General features: G+C 38.5%; 1 protein-coding gene across 1 annotated transcript; it reads left to right on the forward strand.

Moving 5' to 3' along the window:
- The first annotated feature begins 453 nt into the window (after positions 1-453).
- Positions 454-11,541, forward strand: LOC118420069 (ubiquitin-associated and SH3 domain-containing protein B-like). Its single transcript, XM_035826777.1, has 13 exons — positions 454-607; positions 2,164-2,217; positions 2,602-2,788; positions 3,676-3,877; positions 4,370-4,539; positions 5,279-5,337; positions 6,139-6,288; positions 6,707-6,890; positions 7,971-8,097; positions 8,483-8,605; positions 9,061-9,153; positions 9,630-9,872; positions 10,342-11,541. The coding sequence occupies exons 1-13, from the start codon at positions 495-497 to the stop codon at positions 10,581-10,583; spliced, it is 1,947 nt and encodes a 648-aa protein (XP_035682670.1). The 5' UTR covers positions 454-494; the 3' UTR covers positions 10,584-11,541.
- Positions 11,542-12,662: the final 1,121 nt, after the last annotated feature.

The raw sequence follows: 12,662 nt of genomic DNA on the forward strand, positions 1-12,662 counted from the left end.
TTAATGTTATGGAAAAGTGTTCGCGGTGGTTTTAAATTCGCGGTGAAGCGGCCGCCGCGAAAACCGCGAACATTAATCCACCGCGAACATTTCTGCATTTACAGTATACGATGATAGGTGCGAACACTCAAGGGTCACTCAACACATTAACCGTTCACAAGACTTTATTGCTGGAGGTTACCCTCCATTCACAGAGCTCGAGTAACAAATAAGATGTGAAAGCACTAAAATGAAGAATCTATTGTTCTGTATACTATATTCCCATGCATTCATGTCATTTGTTCAGCCTTCCGGACCACTTAGATTTCATAATAAAGGCAACTTTTTGGCCAAACTAATTTTTTTTTTCATTTTTCATTCGCACGCTCGCATCAGTTTTGGTGTTCCAGATCGTGTCATCCATATAATAAAATCAACGTATTATATAGGTCAAAAGCGTTAAAGCAAAAACCTCCCCATCCGTAAAAGTGGACTAGGCCTATTAAACAAGAAAGATGGCGGAAGCAAGCCGCGAGTTTTTTGACAGGTCAGGTCTCGCGGCTACTATCGCCAGGAATGTCTCCAATCTTGAAGTTCTACTCAACATGGGGTTTCCTAAAGAGAGGGCGTAAGTAGAGAATTCCCTTTTCAACTTCCATTCTTTGTAAAATGCTGAAATCTAAGTCGTAAGAGTCTGTGCTTTGTTTGTGGTTAGAAGTTTCCTGTTCCCTACTTCCGGGTCACTCCGGATGAAAACACACAGCTGTTTTATTCTGTTGGTACAAAGCTTTGCAAATTATTCTGTATTCTTTATTTTTTCGAAGGCAGGGGTGTTTAGAAGAAGTATCAAAGAAAAGATTGGCTATGAAATATAACTGGAAGACATTATTGCATTATCGTGCAATACATATTAAAATTTATGCTCTATATTCAATTAAATTATGTGTAGTCAGATTATAGTGCAATTTTAATGACCTGTTTGTGAAATAAGATACTCGGGATAAAGTGTTACAATACAATATTAGTGTGTGATCCTGTATTGTTGTTTCATGCACACTCACCCAGTTAATGAATAAATGATGCTAAGCAGATTAAAGGAAGTGTCACAACATTTTCCTAAATGCGAGATTGATGATAAAATACTTTGTTTGAATGCTGGAAAACATTTAATGTTTTGCATTCAAACAAGATTTGATTTTCTAGAATCCTTCCTAGTACCAAATGGTCCTGATATATCAATTATATGTGATTGCTAGCTTAATCGAAAGATAAATTGTTCATATATCAATTTCATACATTAGAATTGTAAAATTTTCTGGAGGATAAGGAAACAATTAGCACCCGGATGATGTGGTTAAATAAAGGTCCTTTGGTCTTGAATGTTTGAGGTTTTAATTCAACAGACCCCAGTGAGCAAGAATTTAATATTGGAATTCCTACTAGTCAATGTTTGAAATTTCAATTTGTCTGCCCTCAGTGAGCTGTTGAAGAATTGTAATATTGAAATTCCTAAGGGCTCTTAGTACAAAACAATAACGCCTTTGTCATGCAATGTACATCATGAGATAAATTGCTTTTGATCCTACAGTGTAAATACTGTAAATCCTCATTTTTGCAGCAATGTCTAAGTCTAATACAAATGTACCATGAATTTATGACACCACAAATATGTGTAACTTTGTATTTCTACTTCAACCACAAACTTTAAACACAGTGGATTTCTTTGATAGTTTAATGCCTTTTCCTGTCCTGTCACAAATTAAGTCCCTGTGAAAGTAAATGGACTTACATTGCTTGGACCCCCACTTGACCTGAACCTGTCTTTACTACACAAAAGAGGATTTTTATCTGGTAAATGAAGATTTTTTCATATCAAATTAGTCAATGAAACGTACACAAACAGGATGCTATATATAATATTTGATGTTTAACTTATCAAACAGACCTTTGGAGGTGGGACAAAGTACTCTTAATATAGTTTTTCAAATTTCTGACAATGCATGCTCAGAGATGGATGAGATAAATGGAATATTTAGGTTATATGATAACACATAAGTTGTCCAGAATGTGAAAATTTGAGAGCTTTTCAGTAGTCTAAAGTACTATCTTAGATGATGTCATAATTTATCTCAAAGCCAAGCATGTTTTCAATAATTTTCATACCATCTCTCATGTTCCATGCAGGGAGAAGGCTCTAGCAGCTACAGGGGACAGAAGTGTCCAGCTGGCATCTGATTGGTAAGACTGACAAATCTAATTAAAGAACACTTTGTTCTGCTTGGTCAATTACAACAACATCTGTGCCTTGATCCGCTTTTGATTTGTCAGAGAATGGTACCACGTCATAATAAACTTGACACAAAAAGTTCAGAAACTTAATTTTGGTTTAGTGAATTTACTGTGAATATGTTTGCTTATAAATTCCATCATATATCATTCGACTCATTGGCAATTGTATTCCATTATACATCATATACATACAGGCATTTGGCCTCTGATATGATATCAATGTAAAGGGCAAAAGATAATCTTTCTCAATGACATATAGTGATAAGGGAGATATGATTGATCAACTTAAGGTTTCTGAACATGTTGAGTTGATTGTATCTATTTCTCCACCAGGATCTTTGCCCATGTGGATGACACCAGTCTGGATGAAAAAGTCCCGAGGGAGTATGTGCTGTTCGCCTGTCCCACAGGGCCACTGGTCACACAGCTGGACGAGTACTCGGAGAAAACCCTGGTGCATTGTGGGAGGAACGGATCCCACAACTCCTTCCCTCACGTCACGCTCTGTTCATTTTTTGCGGTAAATCAACCGTTCTACCTTTATCATAAATGCTATCTTTGGTAATATCAACTGTCAACACATAAAAAAAAAACATTAATATTGTTATAGAGGCCCTCTCAGGATTGTCTTGAATACCAAAATATGTGAAATGTATATACATGGATTACTAATGCTGCAATTATCTTGACGCAGGAGATATAGTATACCCCTTATCCACTATATAGTCATTAACTATACATCTGCTTTGTTAATGACATCAAACCCAGTATCCGACATTTCCTTTTACAACTAAAATTCCGAACATACAACATGTAACATGAAAGGTCCTTCTCTGTCTGTATCCATCCAAGTTGTGGCACTTGTCCTTTGTATGTCTTTGTAATGTTTATTGAAATTAAAAAAAAAAAAAAAAAAAAAAAAATACCCCTTATCCACCAGAGTGACACATACAAGATTGATGAGATGGAGTCACAGGCCGTGGGTCAAAGTTTGGCAGCTAATCAATTATTTTGAGTAATTGGGCACAAAATTCCCTCATTCTTCCAACCCTTTAAATCACTTTGAAAATGACATGTATTTCTTCTCAATTTTGGCAATATACAGGCTTTTCATTGACGTCGTACTTATCATAGTTTGAATCCTCCGACGACCATGTTGGCGATTAATCTAATTAAGCAGTAGTATCTTTGTGTGGTTTACAGATGACATGTACGCTGTAATCCAACATGGCGCAGATGACGTCAAATGAAATGCCTGTATTATTGCATCTGGTGGAATTATGAGAGTTGAAGTTATACATATGCAACCTTATTTCTTTCTTCTCTGCCAGCAATTCAGGTTGACATGTCATATTGTGACGAAACTTTGTTCTACAATGTGACACTTCTTTTCCGCCATGTTCCCAGGTCCCAGACTCCACGGTCCCAAAGGTAGTCCATGCAGTATTGACTGTGGCAGGCAGACTGAGCTGCAGGGAGGTCCCAGCAAAGGTGTCGCTGGACTTCTACTCCTCCAGCAGTTTTGTGGGTCTGTTTGTGGACGACAGAAGTGCAGCGTTCCTGAGGAATGCCAGCCAGGAGTTTGCCAATGAAGTTCTAAAGACAACAGGTTCTGACATTTCTTTCTTTATAATTAGCTGTGTGGGCAGCACAACTATATATTGTCTTTTTTTAGATTATTTTTTAACAGAGAAAAAACATATTAAACAAAGACAACAATAAAACATACTCACACACTAAATCAAGTGCACATGCTGCTTAGTGAATGCATTTGCAACATCTCCCCATTTTCTATAGTGACTAGATAAATTGCTACATTCTTATGCAATGTTTTCTTCTTTAGACTTGAGATGATTGACAAAGGAGACAAAAAATGAGCTGATCTACATGTACATTAATTGGATGTAATATGAAATTGTTATATCATTGGTAGTATTTTATATAATTTGTACTATCATCATCATTTTGTTGCATTGGTTCCCCAACCTTGTTTTTTTTTGTTTTTTGAAAAATCCAATAAAGTCTTTATGCTGTACAGACTTATGCTTAAAAGCAACAAGTATAAAAATACTGTCTGAAATGTTGTCATGTTAATCATCAGGAATAGAGGTGAAGGCCCACAAGAAGCAGCTCCACATCACCCTGGCCTACCAGTTCAACCCCAGCCAGCAGAAGAAGTTGGAGGAGTTAGCCAGAGACATCGACACCTCCATGCCTGCACAGTGGGACCTCAGGCTCTACTCACGGGACACAAGGAGGGCAAAGTCAGATGTATGTTCTTAATAAGATATAATGTACAATTACAACTGTTTGGATGCTATTGATGTTTACTGTAAATGCATTTAAGTTTGCGGCCGAATTGCGGGGAAAAGGGACTTTTCGTGGTGGTTTAAGTCTGTGGTAGCACCATGCACTGTAGTCTCTTACTGCCATAGAAAAATGTTTGCGGTGATTTTAAGTTTACGGTGAAGTGGCCATCGTAAATTCCGCGAACATTAAACCCCTACAAAAGTTTCTACATTTACAGTATTTGAATTCCTAGGATTATACATTCCTCAGCGTCTATGAAGTCTTTGACATGAATATTTTTGTGGTCTACATGAATAATTTTTGGTCTGTTACCAGAGCAACAAGAAAACAGTCATAAACAACCCAAAGACAATTTTTCTAACCCAAAAACAATAAAAAAAAAAAAAACAATGGAAACTAGATGATGTATTTTTTTCATTGTTTTCAGTTATCAGTAGATCTAAATTTAACTAAATATGGAAAACAACAGTGTACTGTATTCAATGATTACCTCAAACAATTTGAAAAAGCCAAGACCAACTGAAGATAAAGCAAAAACAACAAAAAATGGGTGTTTTCAGTTTGTTTGCAGTTGTTTACAGTTTCTTTTTTTGTTATTTTCTGTTATGTTTCCTAATTAAGGCTGGGTTATAAGGCTGGGTTATTCGTGTGAGGATGAGCACTAAGTCTTTAATGTTGTTGGTGTTTCTGATATCTACAGGTGGTGAGAGTTGTCCATCCTCTGCCCCCCTCTAATGATGACGAGCTGGAACTTGTCAGGTACAGTTGGACATACATTCAGTCACAACATTGGATTTCTTCTGACACAAAAACTCACTAAACCACACATTGTGAAACATTAGAATCAAGAGCACAATGGAGCACAAAATATTTCTTGCCATATGATTACTTTTTTTTTCTTTCTGAATTTTTTATTGAGATTTAACATTACCACATTTTGTGAAAGAATTTGCATATAACAGGTGACTATCACCCTTGAGACTAGACAATAACGTTTGGAGCACCCACAGCAAGATTATATTTTCGTTAAGTGTGGTGGTATATTTTTTATCATATACAGCGCTCAAAGTGTAGCCTTATTTCCTCAAACAAAAGTTAACAAGAGACCTTCAGCTCCATTCAACCAAAGCTCAGTACTCATTTTCAAAGTTGAGTGTCAGGAAAAAATTGTTAACTTGCTTTTTCCCAGGGTACAACACTGAGGCCTTAGTTATTGTTATTGTTATTGGGTGGGCCGACTACTCACTCTTTGCAGCCAGGGGCTGAATTGCGAGGAGCTTACAATAGGCGGGGCTAAATCGCAAGGGTCTGGAGCGAGCTGCCATTTAGTTAAGCCTGGTATCCATACCTTTTGTAGCTACTGGAGGTAAACATAAGACAGACCAAGCCTGGAAAAGAATGGACTGGATGTTTAGTCCTGTGGTTAAGTGGCTTTTTTTTGCTGGATATTTTTTTCGCCCTCACACATTAGTTTTGGGGTCTCTAGAGATTGTCATCCATGAAATTAAGTCAGTGTGACCTTACCACCTAATTAACCTGTGACTTCTGTTTTACCAACAGAGGAGACTATATCTACTTAGAGCCTGATGAGCTGGTGAGCAGCAGTGATGGGTGGCTGAGGGGGGTGTCCTGGCTGACTGGGTGTGCGGGGCTTTTCCCTGGGAACTACACGGAAAAAGCAGCTGAGACAGACACATGGACTCTTCACAGGTCAGTACCAAGTTGTGGTTTTTCACTTCAGTTCATTTTCCGCGAGGTGACACAGGTTTCTCCAAGTCCATGTCAACTTTCATCTTCATTGATCACTTTCTTGAGAGTTAAACTGATTGAAAGACGACCATGCCTGTTACTGTATCTTATTGTCCAGCTAGCAGGGAAAGACTTTGCCTGTCATTTTCTCACGTAACATGGCCTACCAGAGACAGCCTATAGTTGCAAATGATCTGTGGTAGGCTGCTATAATGTTGTTGGTTGTAATGTGGTTCCTCATTTACATGTAATGCGGTACTACTACTTGTCAGCATGTATTAAAACTATGTAGTACACATTGTACAATTTGTAAATGGTTGCAAATGTTGTGATGCCAGGTCAACCAGTGTTTTTATTTTCCATCCCTATTCTGTGTCAGATGTGTTCCTGTCATTTCCCTGCGAGGATCGTCTTCCACCAGAGCTTCAGCCCCCCCACTGTCCCCCACCCAGCTTCCACCACTGCCCAGTGAACCCTCCACTCTCTCCAGCACCACCAGAGCACCTGTACCTGACAGGAGAAATGGTCCTTCAAGGCCTCCTCTGGAAGAGATGTATTCCCAGGTAATTACTACATGAGTAAGGGTACAGATCGCAATCTTGCAAAATCAGAAAATCTACTAGTAAAGTCTTTTTCAGCAGAAATCACGATCAGGATTTTGCCAGACTGAGTAGAGATTACGATAAAAATCAGAAGATTTAATATTACAGAACTTTTCAACTTCGATTTATACCATTTTAAAACAATGGATTGACTTTTAAAAATCTGGATTTATAAGTAGGAGAACACCCTAACTCATTACTCCCAACCTAGCTCCAACCTTGGTTGGGGGTGGTTGGGAGCAACGACTCAGTCATGTGAAGGTCCTAAATGTGCGTCATGGGCTTCAGACAATGTTTTCCAAAATCTAAAATTATACAACGTTAAGCTTGAATGATCATCTGAACAGTAATTTCCAACACGTACATGTTAATTGGACTTGCCCTAATTTTCAACTGTACAACTCCTGTCTTTGTTGAGGAAAGAGCAATGCAAAAAATTGCATCTGTGCTAATGTGACATGGATTGCTCAATCATTGACAAAAACTGTTGGAATATCAAACATTTATCTATATGTAATGCTAGATCACCTTAATCTGTGGGATAACCTATAATACTCGTTGTTTAAAAAACAACTGGGTATTTAGAAATTTCAGGTCAACGACATGGGTTTCAAATGTAACGCTTATTTTTTTATTTACCTTTTTATGCGGGGTAACCTATATCTGTTGTCTCTAAGCTAAGGGTATTTAGGGACATCAAGCAAATTGACGGCAGTTTCAAATTGCAACAATTTCACAATTGTTTAGTTTGAAACCACTGTCCATTGATATGATGTCCATAAGTACCTTTATAACCAACGGATATAGGTTACCCGCAGATAAAGGTGAACTTGCGTTAAAAATTGTCAAAATATTGCAATGTGAAAGTACCTTCCATCGACTTAACAATCCTAAGATACCCTAATTCTATATACAACAGATATAGGTTACCCTACGGATAAAGGTGAACTAATGTTATGTCCATATTCCATGTTCAACTTGGAACTTACAGTTCAACTTTGCTTTAGATCACTGATTACATCACGTTTTTTTCCCCTTCAGGTACAGAAGTCCAGGCCTGTCAGTAACAGTAAGCCTGCCCCACCCCGGCAGCTCTACATCCTCAGACACGGGGAGAGGGTGGATGTGGTGTTTGGGAAGAGATGGATGAACGCCTGTTTTGTGAATGGTAAGTGATGCCCATGTTGTCCCTAATACAGCCAACCAACCTTTTTATATAGACCCCATTACAACATTAGTCTACTTTTACATGTAGTTCAAACCTTCTGCTAACCAACCAACCATGTTACCCAACCAGCAACCACTTTTTTGCAATCTTTTCAACAACCAAAATTGATTGACAGAAGCACCCATGCATTTGGAGAGGACACCACAGAAAGAGGGACAACAAACTTAATGAACCAACATTCTTACCTATGTCCACAGTCATACTGTCAATGAAAATATCACAATAATGTTTGATCTAATTTCCTTCAAAAGAACAAAACAACTATTAGTTTGATCTCTTCAGTACAATTGTTACAAATTTGATGCACAGCTTCTTGTTTGTTCAGGTGAATACAGTCAGCAGGACCTGAACCTTCCCAGAAAACTCCCCAGCAGAGAAGGCAGCCCGTTGAGTTTTGCAGAGGACAGCCCTCTGACTGAGATGGGCTGGTTTCAGGCACGGCTTACAGGTACCAGTTTCCATAAGAATCAGCTATATGTCTGAGAAAGAAGATTTCATGTCTTCTCTTCTAGATTATATGTTAAAGCTCAGTTCCTGAAGCCATAACTTGTGTCTGTGTTTATTTGCCTGTGCATCCATAGTTATCTGAATGTACAGGTAGGATGGCTGGTATCAACAACTACAGGCTAGGCATGTCAGTTACACTGACAGGAAAATAGGTCAAAGGTCCAATAGTACATATAGTTTTCAAAGGTTACCTCATTTAATGTCTTCAATTTACTGCTACAACACATATGTATATATATGCATGTCTGTCGACTTAGAAATGCAGTAGACAGAATCAAGGAATATTTTATGCGGGTATGAAATCTTTGATTTGCTATTTTTATTTGAAGTCTAAATCAGTCTCAGTGATCATTACTCGTTGGCCATTTGAGAGAATGAATCATTAATTCTCAACAGGTGAGGCAATGAAGAGAGCAGGTGTGCACATCAGCCAGGTGTACTCCTCCCCATCTCTCAGGTGTGTGCAGACTGCTGATGCCATACTGGATGGTAGGTGTTTTCCTCCATTTCTATAGCCTTTGTGTATTTCTGATTTTGTTCCTGTATTATTCTGAGTGTACAGTTTGAGTCCCGTGTATAAAATAAGTAGGCTGTAAAAGTGTGTGGATGTTTAGGTGGATTATCACTTGATATAGAATGGATTTGAGATGAAAGCTTACTTATAACATAAAGGATTTAAAAAAAGTGACAGTGTCCAAGGGATAGGTTGGACACATATGCTTGCCCTGAGCACTGCAATCAGACACTGACGGCACGAAAGCGCCTCTTCCCGAAAATGGCAAAGTGCAGTTATATATTGCATAGATATAATTTCATATACTTACAGATTTTGAAGAATTTTTTTTGGAATGAAGAATATATGTTCTTGAAATAGAAAGCCTAACACCTATTGGATTTCGTTATTGGATATGGTGCATATGTTCTTGTAAAACTGATTCATTAATGAGACCATTTTCTCATTCCAGCTCTAGGGCTCAGGTCAGCCATGAAGATCCGTGTTGACCCAGGTCTGTTTGAGTGGCTCTACTTCTACAAAGCCAGCGGGCTCCCAAAGCTGATGACGATGAAGGAGCTTTTAGACTTTGGCCTGAATGTTGACCCCACCTACCACCCCATAGTTCCGGTGTCAGACTGGTCTCGGACCGAGGATGTCGTGCAATACTACCAGCGTAACCACACTGTCGTCCAGTCAGTCCTTGGATCCACAGGTACATGTAAGCAGCTTCACCTCTGTTTTTGGAGGTATTGTTTCAGTGACTGTGTTTGGTAGTCTGTGTTCCTGCAGTTGCTTCCATATTTTAAGAATAAGATAAAAACAGAATGTCAACAAAAGTTATAAACCTTTCTGCTATTCTTCAGAACTTGAGTCTGAAGTTCAATCTGCAACTTAGACCTCAAAATCTTTAACAAGTAGTACAACACATGAGTTTGCACACATCCATTGACCATACACAAATTCCTAGGTACCCCGTTGCACCCACAGTTTGAAACTAGGTGCACAGCTGCAATTTTGGGTGCAAAAGTGCAATTGCACTTAGTGTTTTGAGCCCTGCTGTTATACATAGCTTGTCGTGGATTCTAAAAGGGAAAGTCACTGAAAAAAAAACCTGCAAAAGTGAAATCAAATCAATATTTACAGGAAGTCCAGTAGATAACAAAACTTGCACCCTTTCCCAGATGGTAACACTCTCATCTGCGCACATGCGGGCTCGCTGGACAGCTGCTCACGCCACCTGCAGGGGCTGTCCGCACGCACGCAGCGTGAGGCCGTCAAGCTCATGGTCAAGATCCCTTACTGCGGCATGGCCGTGTTTCAGGAGGTGAAGGAAGCAGGGATCTGGGACCAGGTGGAACCCCCCATCCACACCCTCACACACTCACCCAACCACAAGTTTGACTGGAGAGTGCTGCAGTCATAGAATCACCTGCTAGGGGGCACTTTTATGTCAGTATTCATACACACCAGCCTGTGTGCCTGTCCTAAAGTAAAGTGTAGATCAATGCCAAATAGGCCTGCATTGTCAAAATTTAGAAATGCAAATACTATAACTATAACTATAACTATAACATTAAGACACAAATATTACTAATATTAGATAATATACAGCCTCTCTCAGATAGGTCCATTTGCTATTTGCCAAGCTATCATTGGTTGAGCTGCTAATTGTGATGGACAGCCAAGAAGAGTCTAATAGGGTTTTTGGAATGCCAGATTGGCAGCTGTAACATTATGTAGTAACTAGCCCTTGCAACTTCCTACAATGTTAGTATAACTGCAAATACAATGAGAATCTATGCTCATATGAAAACACAATATCTTGTCCAATGGTTACGGGACAATGGAACTTTTTTTAGGGGCCTTGGCTGCTATTTTTGTCAAATATCTTGTACCCAAGTTTTATCTACTTGGATATTTTTTGTTATTTTTGTAAATGCTAAATATGTCAGTGACAGCTTGAAGATGATTTAAGTGATGTTTTGTCATAAAAGTGTTACATTTTAGACTGCTACCATGCCATAGTTAAGGTACAGATGTATACCTCTAAATATTCTAGTATACTAGGGTTTAAATTACTTAAAGTGAACAAAGCAGAAACTGTGCTAGAATAATTATTCAAAATCTACAAATAAATGGGAATAATTTAGATAAAAGTTATATCATATAATATTAGGAGATAACACGCAGTGAGACTTGGTGTCTGGTGCCATAATATCTGGGTTCAAATTCCATATTAGATTGTAAAGCAATTTTTGTGTCTAAGCCACCATTCCAAATTTTAAGAAAGAAATCATTTCTGACCAACTGAATTCTTATGAGAAGAACATTATCATTCCAGTGCCATGATTTCTTTGGACCAATTCCTTGAAAAGTGTTTTCTTCTAGTAGTTCTACATTGTGCTGTGAAAGTATTAGTGGGAAAAGCTTCACATGCTCATTTCATTATATTTCAGCCATACATAGTATGGTGAAATATATTGTATTCGTAATGTTTCTTTCTTCTTTCTTTCTTTCTTTCTCCTGTCAAATCTTCAAAGTGATTCATCTCCGCCGTTCCTGGACCGAATGACCTGAAATTTGGCACAGGGGTAGAATGGGCCAATACCTTGATGCTTTTTTCTCAGTTTTTTCATATCTGACTCTAAAATGATTTTATTGAGATTTTTTGGTCAATTTTTGACCAAAACTGTATATTTTGGCCCCTGTACCCTGGTATTACAACCAAATGAGCTGAAATTTGACAGAGATGTGCCTTGATAATGCCCCCATATAAATTCGATAACACTTTTGGTGTACAGTACAACAAAATGCTTATTTTTGCGATTTTTTGACCAATTTTTGACCAAAAAAGGACACCTTTGGCTCCTGTACCTTGGTATTGCAACCGAATGAGCTGAAATTTGACACAGATGTGCCTTGATAATCCCTTCATATAAATTCAATAACACTTTTGGTGTACAGTGCAACAAAATGCTTATTTTTGCGATTTTGGGCCAATTTTTGACCAAAAAAGGACACTTTTGGCTCCTGTACCCTGGTATTACAATTAAATGACCTGAAATTTGGTATAGATAGGCATTAGCTACTTGGTAACAAGATTCAAGTAAAATTTTTGACATAAACAACTTTAAAATGATTAATTTTGGCACTTTTCTGAGGGGAAATTTGTTTTCTTTTGGCCTCCTGACGTGACCTTCCGTGACCCCGCACAGAGCCACACGTGTGCGCGTCAGCCGGAGAGTTAATTGAATCAAAGACCTAGCCAATCAGCGAAGAGGAGGCCAAAGGCTAATTAATATTCATAAGCGGGGCCTCATGATCCCGTATATAGCAGTGTTCCCGCCAGGGGGAGCGAAGCCCGCCTAAGGCTCTCGCATTTTAGACTATTCAGAAGGCTTTATCATATATTGTATCAGTTCTTGGGGCATATCTATGATAATCGCAGCAGTCACTTAACTTCTATTCAGGAGTTTAGCGTAACGCTATTTCAGGTCAAACC

The sequence above is a fragment of the Branchiostoma floridae genome, chromosome 1 (assembly GCF_000003815.2).
Source record: "Branchiostoma floridae strain S238N-H82 chromosome 1, Bfl_VNyyK, whole genome shotgun sequence".
Lineage (NCBI taxonomy): Eukaryota > Metazoa > Chordata > Leptocardii > Amphioxiformes > Branchiostomatidae > Branchiostoma > Branchiostoma floridae.

Coding starts and splice junctions, on each gene's coding strand:
- LOC118420069 (XM_035826777.1), top strand. CDS start 495: ATGGCGGAAGCAAGCCGCGAGTTTTTTGACAGGTCAGGTCTCGCGGCT. Junction 8,098..8,482: donor GAACGCCTGTTTTGTGAATG/GTAAGTGATGCC, acceptor TTGTTTGTTCAG/GTGAATACAGTCAGCAGGAC. Junction 9,154..9,629: donor TGCTGATGCCATACTGGATG/GTAGGTGTTTTC, acceptor TTCTCATTCCAG/CTCTAGGGCTCAGGTCAGCC.